Raw genomic sequence first — 27678 nt, forward strand, 5'->3', positions numbered from 1 at the left:
GGGGGGGAGAGAGAGAGGTGAGTTGGAAGCCACTGTGTCTCATTCTTAAACCACTCTCCTTTCTTTGATAAGAGATCAGCTGGGGTGCAGGCAACATGCAGTCTCTTGTGGAGGCGAGGTTTGAACCATTCCTGTAACGAATTGTAAATGTCATGTTTATACCTTTCCCCCTGCTGGAGAATGGCTGCTTAAGCAGGTGGTAGCCCTTGAACCCCTGGTTGGGGCCAATGTGTCTTTGTCTCTGAAAAACTGGTTTGTGGGTATTACCCAGAATTCCAGCATATTTCAGTAACAGTCATACTTATAACTTCACATATTTCATAATGTGTGATAGGATAATGACATTCAGCAGATCATGACTTTTCAAAGGATATCTCACAAGACATACTTTGTACAAATTTATCATAGTCTTGTAAAAGTGGTGAACATAATGGTATAAACTGTCACACATGTGACTAGATATTTTAGTTAGTATGTCAGGGTCTCACTGTGAAAATCCGTATATGATAACTTGGGAATTTGCCAAATAGCTAGTTGGATCAATGCACATTCACTACTAAAAATGATGCAGAAACATGACCAATCTGTTCTAAAGAAAGACGTTTAAATAGAACAGAAACAGCAGTAGTGGGACCCTTTGGAAAGTTTTTCATTCAGCCAGTCTTGGTAAAATCTGACAAGAGTGTAATTGGCATAAATATTTAGTCATGACCATAATAGGGCCATGATTCTGCAATCCTTACTGTGTGAAGTCGGTGGTTGACTGCTTGCACGATTAATGATCACTCACAGTAGTGAATGCTGCAGGATCAGCTCTAGGTTTCCAGTTTCCTCTGGTAGCAGTAAAAGCTATATAGCTTTCTTTCTACCTGAGATATGCCAGGAACAGAAAACTGGCATTGGGTCTGTTTTTTGGGTTTTTTTTTTTCTTCAGCCTGTTTTTTTTTTTTTTTTGGTCTTTCTTTCATTATACTGTATCTCTCAGTTAGCCTCCAGTTAGCTTAAAAAAAAAAGTGTTATATTTAAAGAGGATTCCTGCTGACTCAGTTGAAAGGAATGCAGAAACTACTTGTTTCAGTTTACAGTAAGACTCTCCAAGTTACTGGTGAAATCATAGCAACAAGTGATAGTGTATAGATACTGCAGTATGCATGCCCAGTGACAGAAAGTAACTTTATAAACCAACACATAACCCTGTACACATTAGTGAGAATCATAGTATGATTTATTCCCTTAAAAGGGGGAAGCTCTTTCAATATTTGAGGTTGTAACCACCTTCCATTTTAGCTTATGCTATAACTTTTGATTGGAAAATCTATTTAGCCTGGAAATTGCCAGTTTTAGTTTGAAGGCTTTGAAGATGTGTAGAAGAAAATTGAGTCACCGGTCATTAAAAATAATACCCTTAAGGATAAATACTTACTCCAGTCTAAAGTTACTTTGTCTCCTCCTAACTCTAAAACAGCTTGTTATTACTCTCTCAAGCTTTCCATGTAGTTAAATTCCATTGGAAATTCATACCTTAACTATAAAAAAACAAAGTTGTAATTAAGCAATTAGTAATGATTTTTGTTTTGATCCTGCTTCCACACTGGTCAAAGGAAGGTTTCTGGCCTTCTCTTTGGAGAGAACAGGATGTGTGTACATGTGCCGCAGATGTGTGCGCAAGCGAGTACATGTTGTCCTCTTTTTGACTGCTTGCAACTTAAATAGAGCATAAGGGTCTTAGTTAAGCCAACGGAGCTGTTCGTTTAGCTCAGCGGTAGAGACCTGTATTTTTGAAGCTCTGTAGATATGTGTGATGAATTTTAATTGTAGAATACATGCAGTCATGGAAAATATTGACCTATTGAAACATCATAAGCTGAAAAAAATTGGGTACTGTACAAATCATGTAATGTTTACATTTTTCTGGTCTTTTGTTTTCCTTTGGAAAAGTAAACCGTGTATATTTGGGACCAGTTCTACTGTTCATTTCTCCCACTTCCTCTTCAGAGACACAAGGCCTGATTCTCCACAGCCTTGCACTTGTGTAGTCACTTACACCTAAGTCAAGTGAGCATACACTGCTACCCAGTCAGAAGGGTAGCATTTTAAACCCGTTTTGCATTGACTTTGCATAGGTATAAATGGCTGCGCAAGGAAGTAGAGAATCAGGTCCACAATATAAACTGATGTGTATTTAGGGATTTCTTAGGAAATGAAACTACATCCTCTCTACTTTATATTTTAATTCATCCAGATTCTGCAGTTCGAATGTGCTTCCTTGGGGGCTTCTGTGAGATTGATTTGAGGGGCTGGGGAGAAAATAAGAGGGGAAGTGTGGAGATTAAATCCAGACCTGGTACTAAAGGGGCAAATTTCTATTGGCTTAATTCCTCCTCCTTCCCTCCACTGCTCCATAGTTGATGACATTGTAAATTAATGTGGACTTTATTAAGAAAGTTAGAAGTGGTCAAATGTTCAGGACTTCAAACTATTTTTAAAGCAACAAGCACATCAAGGTTTAAAAAATAATTTTTTTAAAATAGTGTATCTGCTAAAGACTTTCCCTGGGGAAAATCTGAATATTTAAAAGCTTTATCACTATTCAGAACTGCCTTTGAAACTGTATTGTATAAACATTTTTAGTCCCATTGTATATCTTTTACTGGACAGAATAAGCATCCAAGTAAGTTTTCTCATGAGAACTTCTCCAGGACCATATAAGGAGAAAACTACAAATCTATTGTTCGTGTAATTATGGAGTGTAACTGTATACTCTCTGACCATGCTCTAAGCAGCAGGGGCAGTGCTTTTTTTGCAGTGGTTGCAAGAGCTTGTGTGTCCTGATATACACAAACTATAGTCCTGATTGTTGTTTCTAGCTGCACAACTGAATAAAGACAGTACAGACCAGGATATTCTAAAGTGACTAGGGATATCAGGTGCCCCAGTTTTGGGGTGCCCATCTTAAAACACTTTAATGAGGCCATATTTTTCAGAGGAAGAATGGGACTTAACATTTTCAAAATATCAGATTCCTTTAAAATGTCACCAATCCCCCCCCCCCCAAAATAAAACAACAAACCCTGAGGTTATTGAAATCAGTAGTCACTTTAGAAGATCTTGGCAACAATGTGTCTGTTTAAAAAATAATAATGTATTTCTAGTCACTATGTGCTAGCCCTACAGTACTTGCTTAGTCTTTACTCATGAAAACATCTGTATAGCAATTCATTTCCTTACTCTAAGAGTTCATATTCTACCATGCTTTAGGTGTGGACTGTATTTTTCTGATGGTTGACAAGGTAGCCCACAGATAAGTGTTTGAGGACTAACTCCTTGTAGTTAGTTTAGGATAGGAAGAGAGAGGTGACTTAAAAGAAAAGAATTTTCATAAGAATTTTAAATTAGAAGAATGAGAAACATGTTTACTTTTTTTTATAATGGCTTCTATCATTGGAGAAGTATTGCTAATCTCAAAAAAGTATAGGTTTACACACTCCCCTCACTCAGCTGTTTATATCCATTCCAACTTGTACACAGTATTCTCAATCTTCATTCTTCTTTATCCAAGCTAGAATAAACTTCAAAGTTCTATCAGTCTCATGCTTGATAGGGCAGAAGATGATCACCAGGTGAGATCAGTTACTTTTCATAAAAAGAAAAGGAGGACTTGTGGCACCTTAGAGACTAACCAATTTATTTGAGCATGAGCTTTCGTGAGCTACAGCTCACTTCATCAGATGTTTACCGTGGAAACTGCAGCAGACTTTATATAGAAGATCAGGGTTGGAAGGGACCTCAGGAGGTCATCTAGTCCAACCCCCTGCTCAAAGCAGGAGCAATCCCCAACTAAATCATCCCAGCCCACGCATCCCAAGCCTGCCCTTAAAAACCTCAGAGGAAGGAGATTCCACCACCTCCATAGGTAACACATTCCAGAGCTTCACCACCCTCTTAGTGAAAAAGTTTTTCCTAATATCCAACCTAAACCTCCCCCACTGCAACTTGAGACCATTACTCCTTGTTCTGTCATCTGCTACCACTGAGAACAGTCTAGATCCATCCTCTTTGGAACCTCTTTTCAGGTAGTTGAAAGCAGCTATCAAATCCCCCCTCATTTTATTTCATAGTATAGTATTACAAAACTAGGTTCAATATTTGGGTTGGGGTTACACCTTTCCCTGAAGCAATCATCATAGGCTGCTGTTGGAATCAGGGTATTGAACTACATGGACCACTGGTTTCTGCTAGTATAGTACTAGCCTATAGTAAGTTCCTATTTAGCAGTTGTTCAGAACATACTTTAGGAGCCTTAAGTTTGTTCATAAATATTAATTATTATTATTATTAAGTCATGTATTCATTATATTTCAGGGAGTGTAATACTAAAGCTGTGTGTGAACCTTTCATAATGACCTGCTAGTAACGCTTGCTGGCTTTTGGGGTTCATTATTATCTCAGAGCTTGCTTGAAGTTCACCGAGGTTCAGCATACCAGCAGGTAAATTAGAGGGTGTATTATGATAGGCCTAAAACCGCAAATCAGTTGAAATTTGGATGAAAACGGGAATTGCCTTAGGCCTAGATCTGTCAGTACCAGAGTTAAAAGGAGGGAACAGTGATAGCACAGGTGTCTCAGGTATCACTGTTTCAGGACAAGAGGATTCAGAGACTGCTGGGAGTTTAGAGAGGAGGTTTACTTTGCTGATCTCCTAAAAATGCCAGGGAAAGGAGTGGAATGCTTCTAGACCTTCCTTCCCTGAAGGGGCTTTAGGAAGGGGGATGAAACCCAGGTCGGGTTGGAGAGATGCGGGGGCTGTGGGAATGAGAATCTAAGTTTCTTTAGTAACATACTTGGTAAAATTGTGTGATCCGAATTAATTTAGCCTGGATAAACCCAAAACCATGCCTGACAACCATCAGGATGGTTTGGCTGGAATATTCCTAAGTTGTTAACACCATTGTAAGAAGCTAATGACCCAGCCAATGTCCCAGGTATGGGAACTTCCCCATGGCAGGTATGAGCTCAACTTCTTGACTCCACTACCGTTCCTGAACAATAACTAGCACTGCTAGTTGGGTTGAGCTGCTGGTGGTTTTCCTGTACAGAAGGGGATGTTGCTAAAGGCAGCTCATCCTCAGGCCTCTACTACCCCCCCCATCCCCTAAGCTGGACTGGGGCCAGCAGATCTCCCCAGACTTACTTTAGTTTTTTTCTACAGTTGTGGTTGGATTTTAGGATTGTGGACAGACCTGGAGTACAGTAACACAATATGTTTGGTTTGTGTTTTAGCTTTTTAGCCCCTAGATTTTGTAAATGCGATAGAGGGTTTTAAAACAGGAACTTGAGAAGTGACTATTTTGCTTCACACTGTTTATTTCTTAATCAATAGGTTTTCTATATTTCATCAGAAAAAATAGTTTTCTCTGAATTTTCCTCACTAGATACACTGTGAGCTTGTCCTTTTAAATGTTGGTTATATATTTCATTTAGAAAAACAAACACACAAACAAAAACCCAAACAAACCCATCTCTCCTTGCACAGTCCATCTGCCTGAGGAGATCAACTGAAATCTGGTTTTTAGTGGGAGTTTCCATATTTCCCTGGATCCTAGAGCTCTATATAAAGTGCATTCTTCTATCTACCAGTAGCTCTGGTAATGCATTGGGACCTAAATGAGTGAGTCCATCTCATCCCAAGCTATGAGCTGACTACATCTATGGGATCTAGTTTGTTTCCATTATTTAACTTTAAAATAACTGTCTCAAGCTGTTAGAAGCAGTGAAATGTAGAATATATGGGTATCTGAGCAACCCTATAAATAGAGGATTGGGAGTGTAAGTTAGGAAGGGAAAAACTGTAGACTAAATTGCAGGGGTTAGAGCGATTTCCTACCTCTTAGGTCTAGTTAAACTGTGGACTAGATTCCCAAGGGACATGGTGAAAGTTGTTGTTATGTTTGATTCATGTAAAGCTGGACTAAACAAAGCACTCAGGAATAAAATATAATGCAGGAAACAGTACTGTGTTGCCAGAGCTTTTCCATCTCTGATCTCTATGAAAACTTACTGTAAGTGTACACTATGACTACTCCTATAGCACCAAATCCTGCAGTCCTGAGGCACACATGCTGATTTCAGTGTACATGTTGCCTGCATAAGGATTGCTGGTTTGGCCTGTTGCTCCTCCAAATGTAGGGGGTAGCAAATTTTATCTCTTTAGTCCAGGAAAAAGCGGGTAGCTTCTCCCCCTCTTTCTCTTTCTCCTTCCCCTTCCCCTGGTTTGCTAAATTTTGCCATGAGTGGAGCAGAAATGTGTGCATGTGAGTGATGAGGCTTTACTTTGCAGAGCAGTGAAAGCAGCTGAGCAGCAGAAGTTGCAGTTTGCTGTGATTCATGAGCAGAATTGTACACAGATAAAGTGCTGTATTTAGACTCACTAAAGGGCAGGGGTTCTCAGCCTTTCCAGACTCCTGTATCCCTTTCATGAGTCGAAAGCCTGAGCCCTACCACCTGAGGCTGAAGCATGTAACTTAGCTTTATGGGGCCCCTTGTGGTGTGGGACCCCTGGCAGTTGCCTTCCTTGCCACCCCGAGACCCCCCCACCCCTCTTGAGGCGTGCAACCCCCAGGTTGAGAAACACTACTCTAGATGAGTTGATGTACCTCTGGAAGACCTCTGCGTACCGCCAGGGGTACATATACCCCTGGCTGAGAACCACTGCTATAGGGTGAGCTCAGAGGGGGAGGAGGATTGTATCAGGCATGTCAGCAGCACTCAAGAAATGCTGAAAGCCAATAGTGTTGGAGCAGTGTGTAAGTTCCTTGCCTACAGTTTGATCCTGCAAGGTTCTGAGTACTTTCAATTCCCATTGAAGCCAGTAGGCCTGATTCTGTTCCCAGAGACTTCTGCCATGAAGCAGGGCTGAACTCGGTGGGATTGTGAGGTCACTTAGCACCTCACAGGTTCAGGCTCTGACTGCAGCAGTGCTCTACTGTGTTGAAGGACATGAAGGCCTGGCCTTCATCCCAGCATCCTTGGTTCATTTTAACACCCTGTCAGCCCTGAATGCCACATGGAGGTGAGAGAGCCTGTGTCTGTGGATCTCAGTGACACTTGCCCCCATAGAAGGAGGAATTGCCACATCCACAGCATAATTCCTTTCCCCCACAGAAGCTGCTGTGTGGTTTGAATGGGGGCAGATAGACGGGGAGCCTGAATGGCTCTGCCAAATTCATACCCCTCTCCTTTATGAAAGACTGTCCAGTAACGTAAGCTTTTCCCTCTGTGCTCTGGAACTGGAGGTAAGAGAATCTGTGCTTATGCTTTTGCAGTTCCAGTGGCCTTGAACCCTTGCAAGGATAGCACAGAGGGTCAGTGACTGCTCACTTAGGCCCCAGACCAGCACTGGCATCTGAGAGCACAGACCCTGCACCCATACAGAGTCCCACTGATTTCACTGGGACTTCGTACAGGCAAGGAAATATGCTGGCACAGGACCAAGGCCCTCACCCAAAAGCTGGAATAGTGGCTATGGAAAGGTTGTGCTGTAGGCCTGAGTCCTGCCAACTAGACTTGAAGAGGGTGGAGGGTGAACTCCAAACCCTCCACAGCCCAGGATACCTTCATGAAGCTCATTACTCAAGCTGAATTCAGTTCCTAGAATTTCACCCAGAGTGAAACACAGATGTTGCACACAGTGTCACAACTCTGTCAGGAACATATGTACAAGAGGAATGAGGTGTGATCATTTCCTTTAATGACATACGTGACAGGTTCAGTCACAGAGACCCCCTTGGGACTGTCACCTGACATGCTGGAATTACCTCTGAACCCATTTTTCCTGCCATCTTGGGACTTCAGAACCCTGCCTTGTTGAGCCAGACATACTAGTCTGCTGCAACATAGATTCAGGGTCTGGTCCACACCCCCAGAGCTGCAGACTTAATTGAAAAGAAGCTTAGCAGGTCACTTAGCTCCAGCATCCAGATACCCAGCTCCCAGTGGGATCCAAACAAATCCATTTTATTCTGTATAAAGGTTATAAAGGGTAAACTCATAAATTGTCCATCCTATTACACTGATAAAGAGAGATGCGTAGCTGTTTGCTCCCCCAGGTATTAATCAGTTACTCTGGGTTTACTAATAAACAAAAGTGATTTTATTAAGTATAAAAAGTAGGATTTAAGTGGTTTCAAGTAAGAACAAACAGAACAAAGCAAGTCACCAAGCAAAATAAAGCAAAACCATGCAAGTCTAAGCCTAATACATAAGAAACTGATTACAGAGATGTTCCAATAAGCTTCTGTCATAGACTAGACTCCTTCCTAGTCTGGGCCCAATCCTTTCCCCGGTACAGTCCTTATTGGTTCCAGAAGACATCTTAGGTGTTAAGCAGAGGCTTTCTCATGACTGGCAGCCTATTCTGTTTTGCTCCATCCCTTTTTATAGCTTTGGCAAAAGGCAGGAATATTTTGTCTCTGAGTCCCCACCCCTCCTTCTAAATGGAAAAGTACCAGGTTTAAGATGGATTTCAGTATCGGGTGACATGATCACATGTCCTGTGAAACCCTAGCCTCCATTCTTCCTGGACTGGCCCACATCTACACAGGAAGGTTTGCAAGTAAACAGAGCCATTTATAACCAATTGTCCTAGTCAATGGGAGCCATCAAGATTCTAAACCACCATTAATGGCCTGCACTTTGCATAATTACAATAAGACCTCAGAGTTATACTGCATACTTCTAGCCACAGATACAAGAATGATACATGCATACAAATTGGATGAACACACTCAGTATATTATAAGCCTTGTAATGATACCTTACAAGAGACCTTTTGCATAAAGCATATTCCAGTTACATCATATTCACATACATAAGCATATTTTCATAAAGCATATGGAGTGCAATGTCACAACCTATATTAACAGCAGTTACTGAAACAGGGAATAACATTGGGGGGACCATCCTTCCCGAATTTGGCGGGAGTGTCGTGTAATGCAGAAATCCTGGGCTGAATGACTCTGAGACAGTATTTGTCCCAGATTCTCTGGGGCAGCACTGCATGCCTGCCCGAGGTTCAGGGGCGGTGCTAGTCTCTTCCCGGTGTGTGTGGCGGCAGGCTGAGGTGGGCCATAGCCTCCTCTCACCTTGAGGCCCCACCCCCTGGCCAGGCCAGAATCTGGAGCCTGGCCGTGGTAAGAGCCCCACAGGGAGTCCGGGTCACTGTGGAGAGCCCTGGACCCTGCACCCATTCTGGGCGGTGCACCCTGGGGTGTTGGAACACGGGCTAGGGGCTGCTCTTGCAGCCCAGGGTGGAGTGTCCAGAAAGAGGGGGGAGGAAGAGGAGGAGCAAGGGGGTTGGGGCCACACTTCCAGCACCAATGACTCCCCACTTCTACACAGGTTCTGGCAGTCCTGTGGGTGTCTCCAAATTGGCTGGGGCCCCATTAATCCACCATTGGTTGCAGGCCCATAATCTTCCGTTCTACTGGAACTGAAAACTGCAGACCTCCCTGGTTTCCTCCCAGCGAGCCTGCCTGGCTTCTACACAGCCCACCTGGCTGAGAGCTGGAAGGCCTGTGAGTCCTGACTCCCATGCTTGCAGCTCCCCAGTAGCTTAGACTCCCAGGGCATCCAGGTTTCATGTTTTCATTCCACTCCGCTATTTCTTAATTGTCAGTGTTGCGGTCCAGCTAGACTCATGTGGTGGTGAGCATTCTCCATTCCACCAGAACTGGCTTTATCTGTATGTTAACTGTATGTTGTCCCACATGACTTGCTGTGTATATATTTTTCTGGGATGATATCTCCACCCCCCTGTTCAGTAAAACTGTTGCAGACATTGTAAGAGAGGGTTGGTGTGTTTGTCTGTGTAAAGTAAAAAGATGGAGCTTGTTTGAGGTTCAGGTTTGTTAGAAAAAATATCACAGGTCTTGTAAGTTTTAACTCTCTGCCTAATATAATATATACGGCAAGAATGAGAGCTGTCTTGCAGTGAACAATGCCCTTACAGCTGTAAACTGATAGATGGGCAAAGAGGATTATAAAGGTTATCTGAGGCATGTCCAATGCAGAGGGATCATGTTGGTTGGCCTTTAATCTTTCTATTCCTTAGAATTGCATTTAATACTTCATAGAAACAGCATGTTGTTCTAGTCCTGAGAAGCTGGAATATGCTTGTGTGTATAGTTGTCTGCTCTCTACATGGAGAATTTTTCTTTCTTTCTTCACCAATTAACAGTTTTCTACTTACTAATTCATGAATGTTGAAGCGTAGAGTACCGGATGGCTCTGATTATCTTCCTCTGTAGAAGTGTTTGAGAGAATTCTCTCAATTGCTTTTATTGGATTCTTTGCCACTTGCATTTCTTTACTCCTATATCCTAAATGCCCCTTCCTCCAGATACCGAGGAGCTGGTTTATTTTCACCTTTCTCAATATTCTAGATCAAAGTGCTGCATTAATCTACTGATTAGTAAGAGTGTATTGTTGGGGTTGTATTCATCTCCCCTCCCCTCCTTCAAATGTCAGTCTGCCTAACCCCTGCTCTTTACCTCATCTCCCCACAGCTCTGGTACCGGACACTTTTCTAACGTGCTGAAACTTGTACTCCTAAAGCCACAACCACATTTCAGCAATTTGTGTATGACAGTAGAAAATGAAATAATTGTATTTCTATTTGTATTCTTCTTCTTAAACAAACAGATTGTTTGTTTGTGCTGCAAGAAAAAGCATGCTGAGAATTCACTGGTCAGCAGCAAATATTCTTGTATTATGCTCCTTTACACATGTAAAAAATGAATCTCCTCCCTCAGCACCACCCACTCCACTCAACCCCTTTTCCTATAGTCCTTACTGACTCGTTGACCTCTGGCAGCACCAGACTGAAGATTTTGTGAGGTGGCTAGGGGAGACTTGGTACAGTCCTTAAAGAACAAAATCACTGTTCATAGAAAATAGGTAGAAGAGTGGATTATTTCACAGGCTAGTTTAAAGCAGCCAACATTTCCAGTGATGAATGGTACAGAAAATTTGAGTAATTACCAAGTGACTATGCTGTCATAAATTTCGAGGGTCACATTCACTAATAGTTGTAGAACAGGCTGTCTAGACTGTCACAAAACCTGTCATCATCACATAGCAGAGGCAAATATCTGTAATATAAAGGCTTATAAACATTCTGCTTCTTCAGAAATTGTCATAGTTTACCCTCTTGTTGTGTTTTGCCTTGAGTGAGCTAAACAACAAATAGAGGTTTTGGAGTCACTAACTAGTTGGCTTGGGATGTAAGAATTCCTTGTGTGGACTATAAATGTTACGTCAATGTGTACCATGCATAGAATAGCCCCCCAAACTTTGGTGTTTCTCAGAGCATGAATAAAAGGCGGTTATGTCACATACCATGGTGTACAGCTCTTAATTTACTAATAAGAACATTTTCATGCTATCCCATGGATTTTTGTGGGTCATCCATACTTTGAATAACATAAGCTCTTTGGGGCAGGTCTATCTCTGTGTTTGTACTGTGCCTACTACAATAGAGCCTGATCCTGATGGGCTGTTAGTATAATACAAATAGAAATGTAATCAATCTCTATTTTGCTGCAATTGCTGTGTTATACCCCAGTTCTGCATGGGTGCCGACATGGAGGTCAGTGCAAGATCAGGGTTTTAATTACCATACTGTATGCAATGGCAGCTGTATCATGGGAGATTATGGGTATATTGTGGGAGATGGGGAAGTGGAGGAATGCAACCAATTATCTAGCATATGCATTAACTCTATATTACTATTTACAAATCTGTCTGGAGTTCCCTGATGACTCTTTCTGAATCTGATTTTCTGATTTGGTGTATGAGCTTGAAGTGAAGCTACACAACAGAATAGTAGTAGTGAGTGTCTCTGTGATGTTGGAATTTAAAGGATAGATGCAGCATGGGGAATTCATGTTTAATAGCTGCTTCAGCTGTGAGATGACAGTGCTCAGAATGACCCATTTTTTTTCTGCACATCAGTATCAGATCACTGGTTTAGCAGGAGGGAAGAGAAAAATACTGCATAAATGAATCTATAGCTGAATTCCTGCTGATTTCTTCAGTTGTAAAGGAATAACTAGAGGAAAGAGGAGTCCAGTCTCAGCATATTCATTTCTTTGGTTATTGTGGAGTGTGTACATATACACTATATAAAAAAGACTTTATGGCTTAATGAAAAATTTCTCCTGTGAGGATTTTTTTATTTGGCTTTTTTTCAGTGACGAACACCACACAAAAAGGGAAGGAATACAAAATTTAGAAGAATTACATGAGAGAGTGATGTATAAACTCCAGAGTAAATGCCACCCACCCACATCAATGGGTGGGGGAAATTGATGGAGCCATGGTGAAAGGGGGACAGTCCCAGTGGCAAGGGAGGAAGACTCTCATCAGTGGACAATACGTAGCTCCTCCCCCTGGGAGTCCTTGGCACCCGTTGGCCAGCTGGGGGAGAAGGGTGCTGATAGGTCAACATTCCGTAGCTCCCAGGATTTAGCTCAGCGTAGGGGCCATGTGGAGCCGTTTTTGGCTCCGTTCCAGCAGCCCCACCCTGCCCACCTGAACTAGGAATGGAAGCCGGCCTGACAAGATGCTGTGGGTCTAGCTGATTGCCTGTTCAGAGGGTCAGAAAGGAATTTTTTCTCCCATGGGCCAATTGATGGAGGACCAGGGAGTTTTTTGCCTTTTTCGCAGCACCTGCAAGCCACAGTGGGTTAAGTGGGAACAGGCTTACTACCTAATTGGGGTGATGGTGTTTATTTGTCGCTGGTTTCTGGCACAGTTAAGGGAATAAAATGAATGATTCCCAGAGGTAAAAGACCTGGGATTTTGGTGATGGGCCTTGGGCTCATACGATAGGATGAGACCTTGTGGCCTTTGTGGGCCAATGTCCCCATCTTACTGCAGCCTCTGTCCCCCTTGTGGGGGGAGGGTGTTGGGACTCAGACAGAGCTGAGTTCTGGGGGATAGGCTGAGGAGAGCCTACTCTGCATTATGGGTTATACAGTAAGGAGCCGTGGAACCAATTAAATGCCTGGTATAAGAGAGGATAGGTGAGTAGCGTGCCCCCCCATGTGAAAATTTAATAAAAATTGTGTCCTGCTGCACATGCATGTGTCTTTCTTCCTTTTGCTGCTGTATCCACATCAAAGGATGTAGGGTGTCCTTTGCAAGAACTCAGTTCAACTGGTCCTATCTCTGGGGTGCAGCTTGGCCGGGATTGGATTGAGCACTTATCCATACCCAGTGTTTGTAATAAAATAAATTTTAAAAGGATTTTATTCAGACACCCTTGTCAGCCTCAGCTGACCGAATCTTAAATAAAATGTTCTTCTGTAACTGATAATTCTGCAAGATCAGCCAGCTCCATTTCACTGTTGTTTAAAGCTGCACTCTTGTCAGTAAGTCCTTCAGAAAGCAGGTGGCTCCCTACTGCTTTCTTCCATGCTCATGTTCCCAGATATGTCAGCCTGAATCATGTGTAAATGGCCAGCCCACGAAATCACACAACAATATCAGCAACAGCAAAAGGCTTTGGGAAACAATGAATAAAGACTGATGCCATGAACTAATCTCAAGAGACCAAAAAACCAACCATCCAAAGTCCTCATTTGTGAGCATATTACGATAGCATAATGAATTGCTAGGGGAATTCAAGTCTGTGTTGATAGCTGATGTGCTTTGCTGCTTGTTTACTCTAGGGAAATTGATGGCTTTCATCCTGAACACTGGCTTGTGGTGCTTGTGATGCTGATGATATTTCAGACATAGCTTACTTTGCTTGGCCATGTGGATGATTAATGGAATAGCATTTATAGGCTCCTCATAAAGAAATCATATGGGGATAAATGTAGATACATATCAGTTACATCAAGCTTCATTTTATCAAAGCTCAGTGTGGCGTCTTTTGCAAGGGCCTGTAGCAAATGGAAGGCAATTAGCATTTCAGTTCCATTAGCCATCCTCCAGATATACATTAGGATCTGCATGAAAAAAATCTCAGTACTGCCCCGTACATTCAAATGTTCATCAAGGAGCCACAGGATATAAAGTGTAGGATATTTCTAAGCCATAATTTCAGATGGGCTTCTAGCTCCTCTATTTAAAGTACAGATGAGGAACCACAGGCCCCAAGAAGGGGTTGGAAAGCCAGGATATTGTACCCTGAAATAGATATGTTGTGTTAGAAATATGGAGCCAGTACTCCTTACTCTGTATATGGGTTATATGGGAAGTGACTATCAGGATGCTTTCACTCATTAGCTGAAAGTGACATCTCCATTGCTCCACTTCACAAATGTTTCCAATTCATTTTTTCCCAGTAGTGCGTGTGTAGAAATGTCTTATTTGAAGTTGAATTGGGAGAAACAGGCCTTTTCACAAAAAATATTTTAGTTGTACCATTCTCTGTCTCAGGAACTGACCAGACTGTGATTCACCCTAAAAGGGTGTGAAAGGGAAAAGAGTGGGACGAATTTTCCTATCCTGTATCCTGTGCAAAGGCCATCTCCTCCTTCACTTCTTGCATTTCCTGGACACAGGGATTTTGCAAGTCTCGCATTGCTAGACTCTCCAAAAGAGATGCTGCTTCACCAGCCGCAAGAGATGAGCTGGCATGGCTGGGGACACTGCATGCCACTCCCTCCTAGTGAAGTTCTGGTGGAACTGCTACTGGGGGCCTGCCTTTCCCCAGAGATCATGGGAGATGTCAGGAAAAAATGCCTCTGGGAACTCTCAATAGCATCCTCACTCTACATCCCACTGTGTGGTTTGTGGCTTAAGCTATGGTACATAATCAGTATTGATAACAGAGGACACTAAGGTTTTCATTCATGGTGAAAAAGATTTCACTGTTGCTGTGCTAAGGCTTCTATTACATCTCTGCATATAAGCTTTTATAACCCCCCTCTTTCCCCACAATGCAGGAAAAGCTTCATAAAAATGTTAATACTTAGACTGTTTTTGTATCATGTTGATCATGTAAAGAGATATCCACCCATTTAGCCTCTCTTCGAAGGTAATTATATTTAGTAGCTAGCCATTGGAGTCTCTGTTCTGCATGCAGAATGTTTGTTGTTGTTTTAATAAATACCCACATTTGGTGAAGTCCATGCTTCTGTTTACCCCTAAAACTCCCTTGTCTTCAGGTATTCACCATCTCTTTGTTCACATCCCTTTATAAAGTATGTTTCTCCACATTTGCTTGTCAACATTAATCTACCAACAAGAGAAATATCATTATAGAAACAAGCGTTCTATAATTATCCCACGGTGATGTAAAACATTATTCTTAAATACATCTTGTAACTATCTGTCATACTGTGGGCCTGATCTCTTCTGTCTTATGCTGGTATCAATCAGGAGTGACTCAGTTTAAATATTTGTGTAAAACTGTCGTGAAAGAAGAATCAGCCCAATATGTTAATATTGTATTTTTCTGAAAACAAAAATATGTATAATGGATCCAGGATAGTGTCTTTTTTTGTCTTGTTCATTGGTGAACACACTGGTGCTTAACAGATAACAAGTGATAATCATAAATTTACCCTTTGAGATGCTAGTAAATAGCCATGGGTTTTTTTTGATGGTTTGTGTGTGTTTTTGCACACACCAGTAATCCCAATGAGGCCATTTCAACTACTGGTGTGTGTGAAGCAAGTATTATTTGGCCCCTGATGTATGCTTTTTATGTGCTTTTTTTTACATAAAGATCCCTCTCTGCATACATTGCTTTCTAGTAACGCAGACAGAAATTATGATGATCCATTCCAAGGCCTAGTGTCTTGGTAATCGTTTATCATGGCATGTGGAACATGATTTACACAATTTATAATCAGCACTGATACTTGTGCATAATTCCCCACATATCACAGTGGGAAAAATTGCCCTTAGGGCCAGATTTTCAAAAGCTAGCATTCCTTTTGCAAATGCAACCATTGGTATACATCAAGTAGCTACCACAGTTACATGCAAAATACAGATGTGCTCGAAGGCAATTCAGAGTGGTAGCCATGTAAGCAGAAACAGAGGGTGTAGGAAACTGGAGAAAGAAAAAATTTCAGAAGGAGGGTTCCAAATCTTTCTATACCTCTTTCAACTTGTCCTTTCATCCCACTCCTCCCTTCTGGACCTGTCTGTCATTGAATCATTCTCTCCCTCCCTTTCTCACAGAGTGTTATATAGATTCCAAGGCCAGAAGGGACCACTGTGGTCGTTTAGTCTGATCTCCTGTATAACACAGGACATAGAACTTCCCCAAAATAATTCCTGGATCTGATCTCTTAGGAAAATATCCAATCTTGATTTTAAATTACCCTCCCTGTCAAAAATGTACACTTTATTTCCAGTCTCAATTTGTCTAGCTTCAACTTCCAGTGATTAGATCATGTTATACCTTTCCCTTCTAGATCAAAGAGCCCATTATCAAATATAAGTTCCCCGTGTAAGTTTTTATAGATGGTAATCCATAACCTTCTTTTTGTTAAACTAGATTGAGCTCCTTGAGTCATCAGTATATGGCAGGGTTTCTAATTCTTTAATCATTCTTATGGTTCTTCTCTGAACCCTCTCCAATTTATCAACATCCTTCTTGAGTAGTGGGCACCGGTATTCCAACAGCAGTCACAAAAGTGCCAAATACAGAGGTAAAATAACCTTTCTACTCCTACTTGAGATTTCCCTGTTTATGCATCCCAGGATCTTATTAACTCTTTTGGCCACAGCATCTCACTGGGAGCTCTTGGTCAGTTGATTATCCAGCCTGACCCTCAGATCTTTTTCAGTGTCGCTGCTTCCTAGGCTAGAGTTCCCCATCCCTTAAATATGGCCTAGATTCTTTGCTCTTAGGTGTGTACGTTTACATTTAGCTGTATTCAAATGTGTCTTGTTTGCTTGTGCCCAGTTTACCAGGCAATCCAGATTGTTCTATATCAGTGACCTGTCTTCTCCATTATTTACCACTCCCCCAATTTTTATGTTATCTGCAAACTCTCCTTTAGGTTTCCCGTCACAATTCCCCAATTTGGGGTTTCTCACCTTTCCCTGAGTGTTCTGCTTTTTGGGTACATCCTTTTTCCACCTCCCTTCCATTGCCCCTCTCACCCTTTCTTCACAGGACCCATCTTCTGTGTCCTTGTCTTTGTCTCTTCATCCCTTGCTTGGCAGCTTCTGCCCTTCCACTCTATTCACGTATAGGGGAGAGCATCTATCAGTTCTTCTTCACAGGCTCCTTCTGCTTCCCCTTATCTGTGGCTGCCCTCATGTCTCCAGCACTCCTCCTTCTACTCTGTGATTACTGGCGGGTTAAATGGGGGTTAACTATGGCTGGTGGAGCTGAGTAGGGCATGGATCCTCTTTGCTCTCCAGGTACTCCCTGCTTGTGCTGTTCCACTCTGCAGAGGCAACTACACCTCAGGCTCCTTGGTGTGAGATGCAGTGAAAGCAAGGGTTCTATCTGTCACTCCTACTGCTGTTCTGCCAGCCCATCCTCTGGTGAGGAATTAAAGACTGATGGGAGGTAACACCTCCTATTGGCTGCTCATGGTAACAGGCTACAGCCATTGCATCCATGCACATTTATTATAAGCTTCTAAAAATGTCATGGAACGTGTTAACAGCCGTTCTTCTTAGCAGAGAGCACTCCTGAGGCTTCCTGTTCTAGTGAAATGTCCACTTCTATCAAGTAGCCCCCTGTCTTCAGTGACAACTTTTGTTTGACCTTGTCTACTAAAGGTGGTCTTTAAATACATGGCTGGTTTCCTGGGTATGGAAGCATAGCAATATGTGAATGGGCCTCCTTGCATTAGTTAAAATTACCTCCCCACTCCCATTTCCTGCACACCATTTAGAAGTGCTCCTTTCCTACACTCCTTTAACTTCATTCACTCAAATAGTGCTTCCTAATGCATGTGTCAGGGTTCCCTCCCCACTCTGAACTCTAGGGTACAGACGTGGGGACCCACATGAAAGACCCCCTAAGCTTATTTCTACAGCTTAGGTTAAAAACTCCCCAGGCACAAATTCTCCACTGTACCTTGGGTTTAAGTAATGCTGCCATCACCAAGCAATTTAACAAAGAATCAGGGAAAAGGACCACTTGGAGTTCCTCTTCCCCCAGCAATCCCCCCAAGCCCTTACACCCCCTTTCCTGGGGAGGCTTGAGAATAATATCCTAACCAATTGGTTACAAAATGATCAAACCCCTGGGTCTTGGAACAATGGAAAAATCAGTCAGGTTCTTAAAGAAGGATTTTATTAAAAAAAAGAAAGGTAAAAATCATCTCTGTAAAATCAGGATGGAAAATACTTCACAGGGTATTGAGATTCAAACACAGAGGATTCCCCTCTGGGCAAAACCTTAAAGTTACAGAAAACAGGAATAAAACTCCCTCTTAGCACAGGGAAAATTCACAAGCAAAACAAAAGATAAACTAATCTGCCTTGCCTGGCTTACCTATACTGGTTGCAACATTGGAGACTTGGATTAGGATGGGTTGGAGAAGATGGATTTCTGTCTGGCCCCTCTCAGTCCCAAGAGAGAACCCCCACACAAACAAAGAGCACAACACAAAACCTTCCCCGCCCCTCCCCCCCTCAAGATTTGAAAGTATCTTCTTTCCCCATTGGTCCTGTTGGTCAGGTGCCAACCAGGCTCTTTGAGCTTCTTAACCCCTTACAGGTAAGAAGGAATTCTAGGCTACTAGGCTACCTTTAGCTGTATGTTTATGACAGCATGCTACCAACTTCTTCTGTTTAAAATAGTTCACACCACCCTTAGTCCCAGTTGGAGGGTCTGGTGGTTTCTGCCCCATACTCCTTTGCATTCTGTGCCCACAGGGATGGAGCGGGGATCTTGCATTCTTCCCATACGTGCACTCATCAAGGGTGTGGGGATCCATTGGTCTTGCACTCTTCCCTCGCTCAGGCTTATATGCACAACTATTTTGCCCACCCCTCCTACCCTAGACACAGCTTTATGTAGTCTCATTCTGTTCCTCACCACCCTGCTCTCCACATACTCACATTCTCTTGCTCACTCAAATTTTGGGCACAGGTCCTATGGAAGGGCAGGCTGCTGCCATACCATTTCTGGGCCAGGGAGGAGGTGCTTCTGCACTAAAACAATATGCAAACTCCCTTTTCAAGCTAAATGCAATACCTGTGCTACAGGTCAAGGTTCTCCTCCTAGTGATCCGATCTGTATCGATTATTCTCTATTTTGCATACACCCTATCACCATGGATCTGTCCAGTTTTATAAAGAGGACCGCACAAGATTCTGACTGAAGCCCGGCAGCACAACTCCTTCCTTAGTTGGAGGGGACCCTAAGAGTAAGTGAGATATTCTTTTCTCTCCCCTCACCCTCCCCCCAGCAGCCAGGAGCTGAACCTCTCAAGAAAGTGAGAGACTGGAACTGATCAGAAAGTGTCACTAATGCAAAGCAGAGGGGAACAACAAGCTGGTCCTAAGACGTAGGGTCCATCTTTCTGCTCTAAACTATAACTTGTTACCATGTGGTTTTGGATTTTCATCTCTTCAGGCAGTGCTAGGTGGAGTAGACCACTTCCAAAGTCATGTTCAGCCCTACTTGCTATTTCCCCGTGGTATTGTGCTACCTCTTGGCCAGCTTGAGCTTGTCTCCCTTTCCTTGCATTTCCCACTACTGTTCCTTACAGATGAACAAGGGCTGTATTACTTTCAGGTGCATGTTATAACAGTTACAGTAGTATCACACAGCATCTTCATGTTGAATCATAGCCATTTCTGTATTCAGTTTAGTGCATGGGCAGGACGAGGAGGTCTTCCACATTTTGACTTGTGCATTTGGGTTTCAAGTGTGATTAATGTTTGTACTAAGATTGTGCATAGAGGTCCCAACTTAGACTGGGACCCCATCGTGCTAGGACACCACCTGCCTCCAAGAGTTTACAATCTAAATAAACAAAATAGGTGAGACCAAAAACACATATATGTTCACACCCTACACGCTATTGTAATAATCTTTGTACAAAATATGTCTTGTGAGCTATCATTTGAAAGCTAATAACTCGCTGATCAATAATATCCTAGTGAAACATATGTAGCAACATTATATGTAAAGCTATGAAATCCCCCTGCATTATGTTCTTAGCACACGTTCCACAGTACACAGCCCAGCCCAGGCAGAAATATCCTGAATGAAGAAATGTGTGTTCACTTCAATTTACACAGAAGTAGTAAACAGGGTTCTTGAGACAATCAGGAGAAGAGAAGGCAGGAGACAAAGCAAATTTGCATTTCAGCAAAAACAGGTGAGAGGAAAGAACATGGAGCCTCCTTTATCACCAGACTCCATGTCATCTTCTTTACCGTTTGAATAAACTTTGCTTTGAGGGCAGCTAACCCTTAAAAGAATCCACTTGAAAAGTTAACTGGACTATAAAAGAAAGGGGCAGAAAACCCCAAGCAATTCTCTCTCTCTCCCCTTCTTTCACCCTTTTATCTAAGACGAAAAAAACAGCCCTTTGACTTTGTGGGAGAGATCCTGACCTGAGAATTTGATCAGCCATGTTGGTGGGAACATGTGGTAAGGATTTTACCTTGAACCAAGTCTAGCTTGTTAAATTTTCGCTACTAAAAATAATTTTATCCTTATTTCTCTTGTAATCATTTCTGACTTTAATACCTGATCCTTGAATGCACTCAAAACCCTATCTTCTTTTGTTTGTTTTATTTTTTAATCTGAACCAATCCACTGCTGTGTTTAAACTTGAATTGTTTGATAAAGCAGTAGACTACTGAATATAGACGCTTTACAGGGGCAATGGACCTGTAATATCTGATCCGTCCAGGAAAGGGATGGACAGTGCAGAACATGTGTTTGGGGGAAAATTCGGGACTGGGAGTTTTTTCGGGTCATCCTGCAAGTAGTAAGCAAGGCAGGTGGAAGTCAGAGTGTGGGTGGTGTCTTGCTGACAGGCTGCTGGGGTCAGAGCTGCAGCTGTACACACACACTCAGGGTGTGACCTGTAGGCTGTTGGCTGTCTGTGAGCAGCCCAGGTTGGGAGCTACAACAGCAAAGCATTGTGAGACGCCCAAGGTTGCGGGACAGGCAGTGACACAATCTCTTACTGGTCTGGATTGCATCCCAGAATGTGACAATAGCCTAAGAGTGGGGAGACAAATGGAGGCATGGAGAGGTGAAGTGACTGGCATAAGGTCACACAACAGGATGGTGGTCACAATCTACTGAGTCACCTCTCCTGAGTCCTAGGCGAGAGCTCCACTCACTGGACCACATTGCCTCTCCAGCTATTGACTTCATCCAAACGTAGATGTGTTTCCTGAATAAGATGGTGTTTGGGGGTCGGGGGGAAAGGCATTGTTATCCTGGATGGACATGTGAAAAGTTTTCAAATAATAATTTTGATATTTTAAAATATTTTTGTAAAATATATTTGTTTGCAGAGGACCTTTTATCCTAGCATGACTTCATGTTAGCTATAGGGAATCATTGCATTAAGCTGGAAAGCAGATTAACTTCCTGAACATCTAAAAATATAAATTGTAGAATATCTTGTACATACAGTAGCGTATGAGTAGGTTTTAAATAGTTTTGCTGGTTATAGCACACAGGGGATTTGGTTTAGGAGTGCATTAATTATAATCTAAAGTAGTTTAATAGCTAAAATAACCCCAGTTCAATAGCCAGGGACCAAGAGGCCATGGATAGCTTTTATTTGGATTCCCACATTTTGCGTGTCCTTAGTTAGAGTTCAGAATGTGTTGTCTACCAGCTGATAGCTAAACACTAGAGTGGATTTACCTGTTTAGTAGAGTTCCTCCCTCCTCTCCTATCCCATGATGGGAGCTCATGCTGTGTGTGCACATTACTGCAGTGGAGAAGCAAACCCAGAGACCTGTTCTTACTGAACTAACTGAACACCGTTCTAAATCTGGAGTAACTCTATTGAAGCTTAGAGCATAACACTGGATTTATCCCCTATAGTTCAGAGCAGAATTTGACTGAGTGGAGGTTTTGCCATTGACTTTAATGGCACCAGGATTGGGCTCCAAGGCAATCATAATCTATAAGCAGCAATTCTGCCAAGTGCCCCAAAAGGAAGCCTTGCCTCTGAGCAAGCCAGTAGGAACAATGTTGAGCTTGTGTCAGCTGGAAATTGTTCTTAGAGCACAAAAATTGCTGAAAGTTGTCCTGATAAAATCCTCCTGTGTAGTGAAGCTGCCGTGCTTTTAGATTTATGATTAGGGAGTATCATCCTCCTTTTCAGGCCTCATTTGAAGGCTACTTAATTTTATTGAAAAAAATAAATTTTTTCTGTCAAGTACTGTCTATGAAATGCTGCCACTTTCCTCCTTAAAGTGGTCAACATGCAACAGATTTTCTTTTTACACAAACATGGAGCAAGCCATTAAAGGCAGTAGTAGAAGGAAGTAGCCTAAAGTAGCTAGATTTGGGAGATGGGAGGAGTCTGAAAGCTCAGCCATGGACTGATGAGAAGGGTGGGTGAGGAGAGTGCTTCTTCTTGGAATGTTATAAGTGGTTGGAATACATGAAGCAAGATGGTCAGTTTTGAATCCAGGCTATTCTGTAGTTTTGTAGCCTGTCAGCCTCTTTGCCTAATAATGGATATTATCATTTCTCTTCCAAACTTTAAGCTACAGAAGCCAAATTCCAGCTTCATGTAAGTGGATGCCATTCACTTACACCCATTGAGTTTAGCCCTAAAATAGAAAATTCAGGTAGAGAAACAGAACTAATGACTTTGACACCTGCTGTAAACATATAATAAAAAGCTATTCCTTTTCCTTTGGATGGCTGAAGACTGTTGAAATTTGAAACAGTGGTAATTGTTTCATTTCTGGGTCCTAGGTTTAAAAGCAATTGCCTGTGAAATGACATTCAAAAATGTATAAAGCTGTAAAGTTTTTATCAAACTTGCAAAATAAATTCAGTACACAAGTGAGGCAGCTATTAGCCTGCCTTTAATCAAGCACTTCTGTGTATGTGACAGGCAAGGATTAGGCTCGTTGCGTTATGCTGTGTTGCTTACGCATATGTAGTCATCCCTTTTCCTACACTACTTTTCTGCACTGTTTCCAAAATATGTTTCATATCCATTTTGAGTAACATTCTTGGATTTCTCCCAGATCAATCAAATATAAATCACTTCTGCAGAAAGCAGGTTTTGCCACAAGGAGGAGGGGGAATAGACTTCCTTCCTTGGTGAACTTTTAACTACTGCAATTGCATTTTACTGTAAATGGCTTTGAGTAGCAAAAGCTAATAGAAAAGAGTCTGATTTTCTTTTTTAAATAATGAGTAGGAAATTAAGTCCCTGATTGCACTGAAGAATGTTCTCACTGTGTCAGTTTTATGAAGGTGGTGGTCTCTGCCAAACCGCAGGGGTTTGGGTGCAACTAGTTAATAATCGGGAATTGCTTGTATCTGTTTCAGAGCTCATTGAAGAGAAGAGGCAGCCGAGAAATGCACAAAGAAAAGAAGACATTCACACAGGTACCATTTTCAAGAATATGTGATGATTTTCATAGTCATGTGACAGTTAAATGGGGAAAACTCAAAGTCTCTCTTTACTGGGTGTTGACAGAACCACCAAAAATGTCAAACAGACCTGATTAGACTTAAATCCACTGAGACATTTCAGATAATTTAGAAGCAATTTAGGACGTGAATTTGCTTTTTAAACTATGCAGCTCTTCAGTTTTAATCTCATCTCTGGTATCTAGACTCAGGCTAACGGTTTTCTTCAGGAAAAGAAAATCACCTTGCCTCATAAAGTAATTGGATCATAGCTCAGGGACTAACTAAATTTATACATGGTGCCAAAGTTTTTGTGATAATGAGCATTGTGGCACCAGATGGAGTTCACACACTGAAACAACACCTAATGTGTTCTGGTGTCAGAGCCCAAGGTTTGGTTTCTCATGTGAGGTGAAGAGCATGAGAACTTAAAACTATTTGCTTCCTCTAGCTCAGTTAACATAAAGAGGCTGTGCTATCTGCCCCCCACACTAGAATGCTGATTTTATTGAATTTCCATAGGTTGATTCTCTGCAGGAAAGCAGTCGACCCGGATTCCTTTTCTTTTTGTGCTGACTGCAGTGGTTGAAGTCTTTTCTAGTCTCCATTCCATTAGCTATTTAATAACGCTGAGATGGGGGTAGGGTTTCAGATCACTGTGAAGAGGAGTCAATAGCAGCATCACAGCTCCGTTGGAGAGAGAGAGATTGTACCTCCGTTTTTTCTCTCCACTTCCCCTTAGCCCCCATCTGCAAACTGAGTATATTGATGTGATTTCATCCTTATAGGTTTTTTCTAAGTTGATGGAATCTTAACATCCATTGATTTGTAATAATAATAATACACTTAGCACTCTATGTCCTCACCAGCCCCTGCTGCATGGGTAAGATGGGGGAAGGGAGATTACTGCACCAGTGGGATCTGGAAGCACCCAACCTGCAGAGGACACAGGCAGACAGAATGCAGCCTCTGGGGAGCAAACGTAGGAATTCATCGGAAGCAGCTTTTGAAAGGGTGCAACGTACTCTCCTCCCAAAATGCCAACTGATGAGGAGAGACAACTGGTAACTCTCGATGGTGGGGTGGAGGCAAAATTTAAAGGTCAGGGGGCACATGATCGCGCCATATGTTGCCTGTGGCCCCTCTCCCACTCCCCCTGCAGCTCCCACACCCGCTCCAAGCTGGCACCTTGCCTCCACTCCCTCCACAACTCCTTCCACACTTACTCTCCCATCGCCTCCCCACTACAGGCTCGGTGCAGACCGGATCGGGCTCCAGACACCTGCTGCCAAGCGGGTAGCTGCAGGTGAGGAAGGGATGGGACTCAGAGGGCTTTGCAGCGTCCCTTCTGGCAGAGCTGCGCTGTCAGCCCCATCTCTCTTCCCTGATCCGGGCGACTCTTAGTGGAGCTCAGTGGGAGCACTAGGTACTGGTGCCTTTCCCAGGCACATCCCCCTGTGCTGCGCTCAGCCCGACTCCCAACCTGGCAGAAATCTAGGAGGGGGAGCACATGACCCCATGTGCCCCCCTGCAGCATCATCTGTGATGAGGATGATTGTTTAAATGATCAGCTATTTGGGGCCGGGGGTTTTTTCTACGTGTCTGTAAAGCACCTGGCAAACTATTCGGTTTATATAAATGATTATAAGCGAGGGCTTCGTCATGCCCACTTTGGGTTGTCTGGTGCTGCTGGGAGCATGAATGTTCTTTTTCCATGCGCTCAGGGAAAGCAAGAAGGTTCACAAACAGAGGATTCCTTATGCTCCCATCCCCAGCCCCTCCCCCCGCAATACCCCAAGAATAGTCAGAATTGGGTCCTATGCCTTTATAAAGAGCTTTACAAATATTTACTAACTCACTCTCACACCACCTTGGTGTGGGACAGGTAAGAAAATATTATAATCCCCACATTGTCGTCACAGAGAGGCTAAAGCCCAGATCCTCAAAGGTATCCTCATTGAAATAAGTGGGAGTTAGTTGCCTAAATACCTTTTGAGAGTCTGGACCTAAGTGACTTGTCCAAGACCACAAAGTGACTCTTTGTGTCTCATATCCACTCTTTCCTGGACTGGTTTTACAAGCAAAGGTGACCACGAATTTAGATTCTAATAATAGATTGATGGTATCTGTGCACTTAAATATTCAGAGACTACATCAGGACCAATTTCTGACTTACTGTGTGTTCACAGTGGGAAAATATGCAGAACTGTTCCATCCTCCGCAGTGCAGACCCAGTAAATACCCTGTAAAATTATTTTTGCCTTGAAATAAAGGGAAAACAAAACAGAAGTCTTTTAGTTGTACTTCTCTACCATTAAGTGTATTGAAGAAAAAAAGTTTCTATGCAGCAGAGCTACAGAATGGAGCTACTTGGTAAATGCCAGGCAGCAGTCAAAACACAAAGGAAACAGCACAAGGTAGGAGGATTGGCACTCAGCCAGCTGCTTGGGTACTGTAGCAATGGTACCTTGTCATCAGATTTCCAATGCAATAAATGCTTAACCATCTTCTGCCTGGAAATACCCTTAAGCAGGTGGTGGTGAGGAGATGGTAGTTTGTCTCTGTTTCTCTTTGTGTCTTCCTGCCAGCAAAAGAAATACCATATTTTTGATCAGATCCTCAATCTCATGACAGAATTTACGCCAATGGTGGGTGTGGCGGTTCAATACAAGACAGGACACGGCTTTAGGCAAGCAAGCAGGCTGGTCTGCTGATGGGATTGCCCCTGTCAGCTTTTCCACCTCTTTTATTTCTCTCCCCCCCTGCGCATCACATACCCCAACCGACCACAAAAGGCATCAACAAAGGAAATAATATGACTTTGATTAATATTCCTATTTACTAGCCTCTATCTACTACAATCTTTATTCTCAGGCCTTGAGCTTCGGCCGAGGAAGCTTCCCACGGCTGATGTCCTTATTTTGACTTCCCAGATGGTCCATGTTTTCATGGTCCATGTCCTTGGACAGAACAGAGCAATGTGTGCATTGCTCCTACACAACAGTCAGGGTGTGCCCTGACTGTTTCCAGGTGCATGAACGCTACATGAACCCTTCAGGTTGGCAACCTGCGGCCCATCAGGGTAATCCACTGGTGGGCCACAAGACAGTTTGTTTGCATTGACCGTCCGCAAGCACAGCTGCCCACAGCTCCCAGTGGCCATGGTTCGCCATTCCCAGCCAACGGGAGCTGCGGACGGCCGTGCCTGCGGATGGTCAATGTAAACAAACTGTCTCGCGGCCTGCCAGCAGATTACCCTGACAGGCTGCAGGCGGGCCACAGGTTGCCCACCACTGATTTACACTGCATAACTAATTTTTGTTTTATCCCCACCTTTTCCCTTTGAATATCTTCATGTTCTATGTTGGCCTAATTTAGATTGCATACTCTTTGGGGCAGGGTCCATCTTTGTTTCCAAATCTCTCTGAAGCTCCCTGCAAAGTTATGCTACAGGATACTAATATTCATGATCAATAATCAGTTCACAAGGATCCTTAATGGTCTCTTAAAGTCAGTGCCTAGCACTGTTAGCATTATGACACTTCTGTATTATCACTGGCTCTGCTTTTCCTATTGAGTCTGGCGTACATGCAATATTTAGGAAAGTTTCTGCATGCCAGATGTGAGATATAACCAGACTGTGTCATAGCCCTGATTTTAACTGCTGTGATTTCAACCTCTTGTTCCTCCAGAATGTCACAAACGCTATTCCTCCCCTTCTTGTCTCTTTAATGGTTTAAATAATGTCAATTTCAGCTTAATCCTCCTGATTTATTAATTTCCTTAATTTGCCATATTTTTTAAACCTGTGGTATCAGCATGGGTGTCCTACATACTACTACTTTAAAATTGACTTCAGCTGGTCAAGAAATCATTGATATTTCTTGTACACAAAGCTTCTGAAGGGACATGTTCATGAAAGTTGGAATCTTATACTTCTGTCATGCATAGACATTACTGACAAATCTGTTCTGAGCTGAGCATTCTATCTCCTTGGAAAAGCTCTTGAAGGATTGGGATTTTCTGTTAGCATGCATGTGAACTAGGGAAATAGCTATGTCACCTTTCCAAATGGAATCCATATTTGGTAGTTGGGATTAACATCCAGC

General features: G+C 42.7%; 1 protein-coding gene across 5 annotated transcripts in view; it reads left to right on the forward strand.

The window, feature by feature from the left end:
• Positions 1-27678, forward strand: part of MTCL1 (microtubule crosslinking factor 1) — a 181558-nt gene that overhangs the window by 71219 nt on the left and 82661 nt on the right. For all 5 annotated transcript variants that reach the window (XM_073331570.1, XM_073331571.1, XM_073331573.1 and 2 more), the window contains exon 4: positions 23486-23545. In XM_073331570.1, coding sequence (XP_073187671.1) covers positions 23486-23545 — 60 coding nt within the window. The remainder of the gene's footprint in view (positions 1-23485; positions 23546-27678) is intronic.

Source organism: Lepidochelys kempii, chromosome 2 (assembly GCF_965140265.1).
Source record: "Lepidochelys kempii isolate rLepKem1 chromosome 2, rLepKem1.hap2, whole genome shotgun sequence".
Lineage (NCBI taxonomy): Eukaryota > Metazoa > Chordata > Testudines > Cheloniidae > Lepidochelys > Lepidochelys kempii.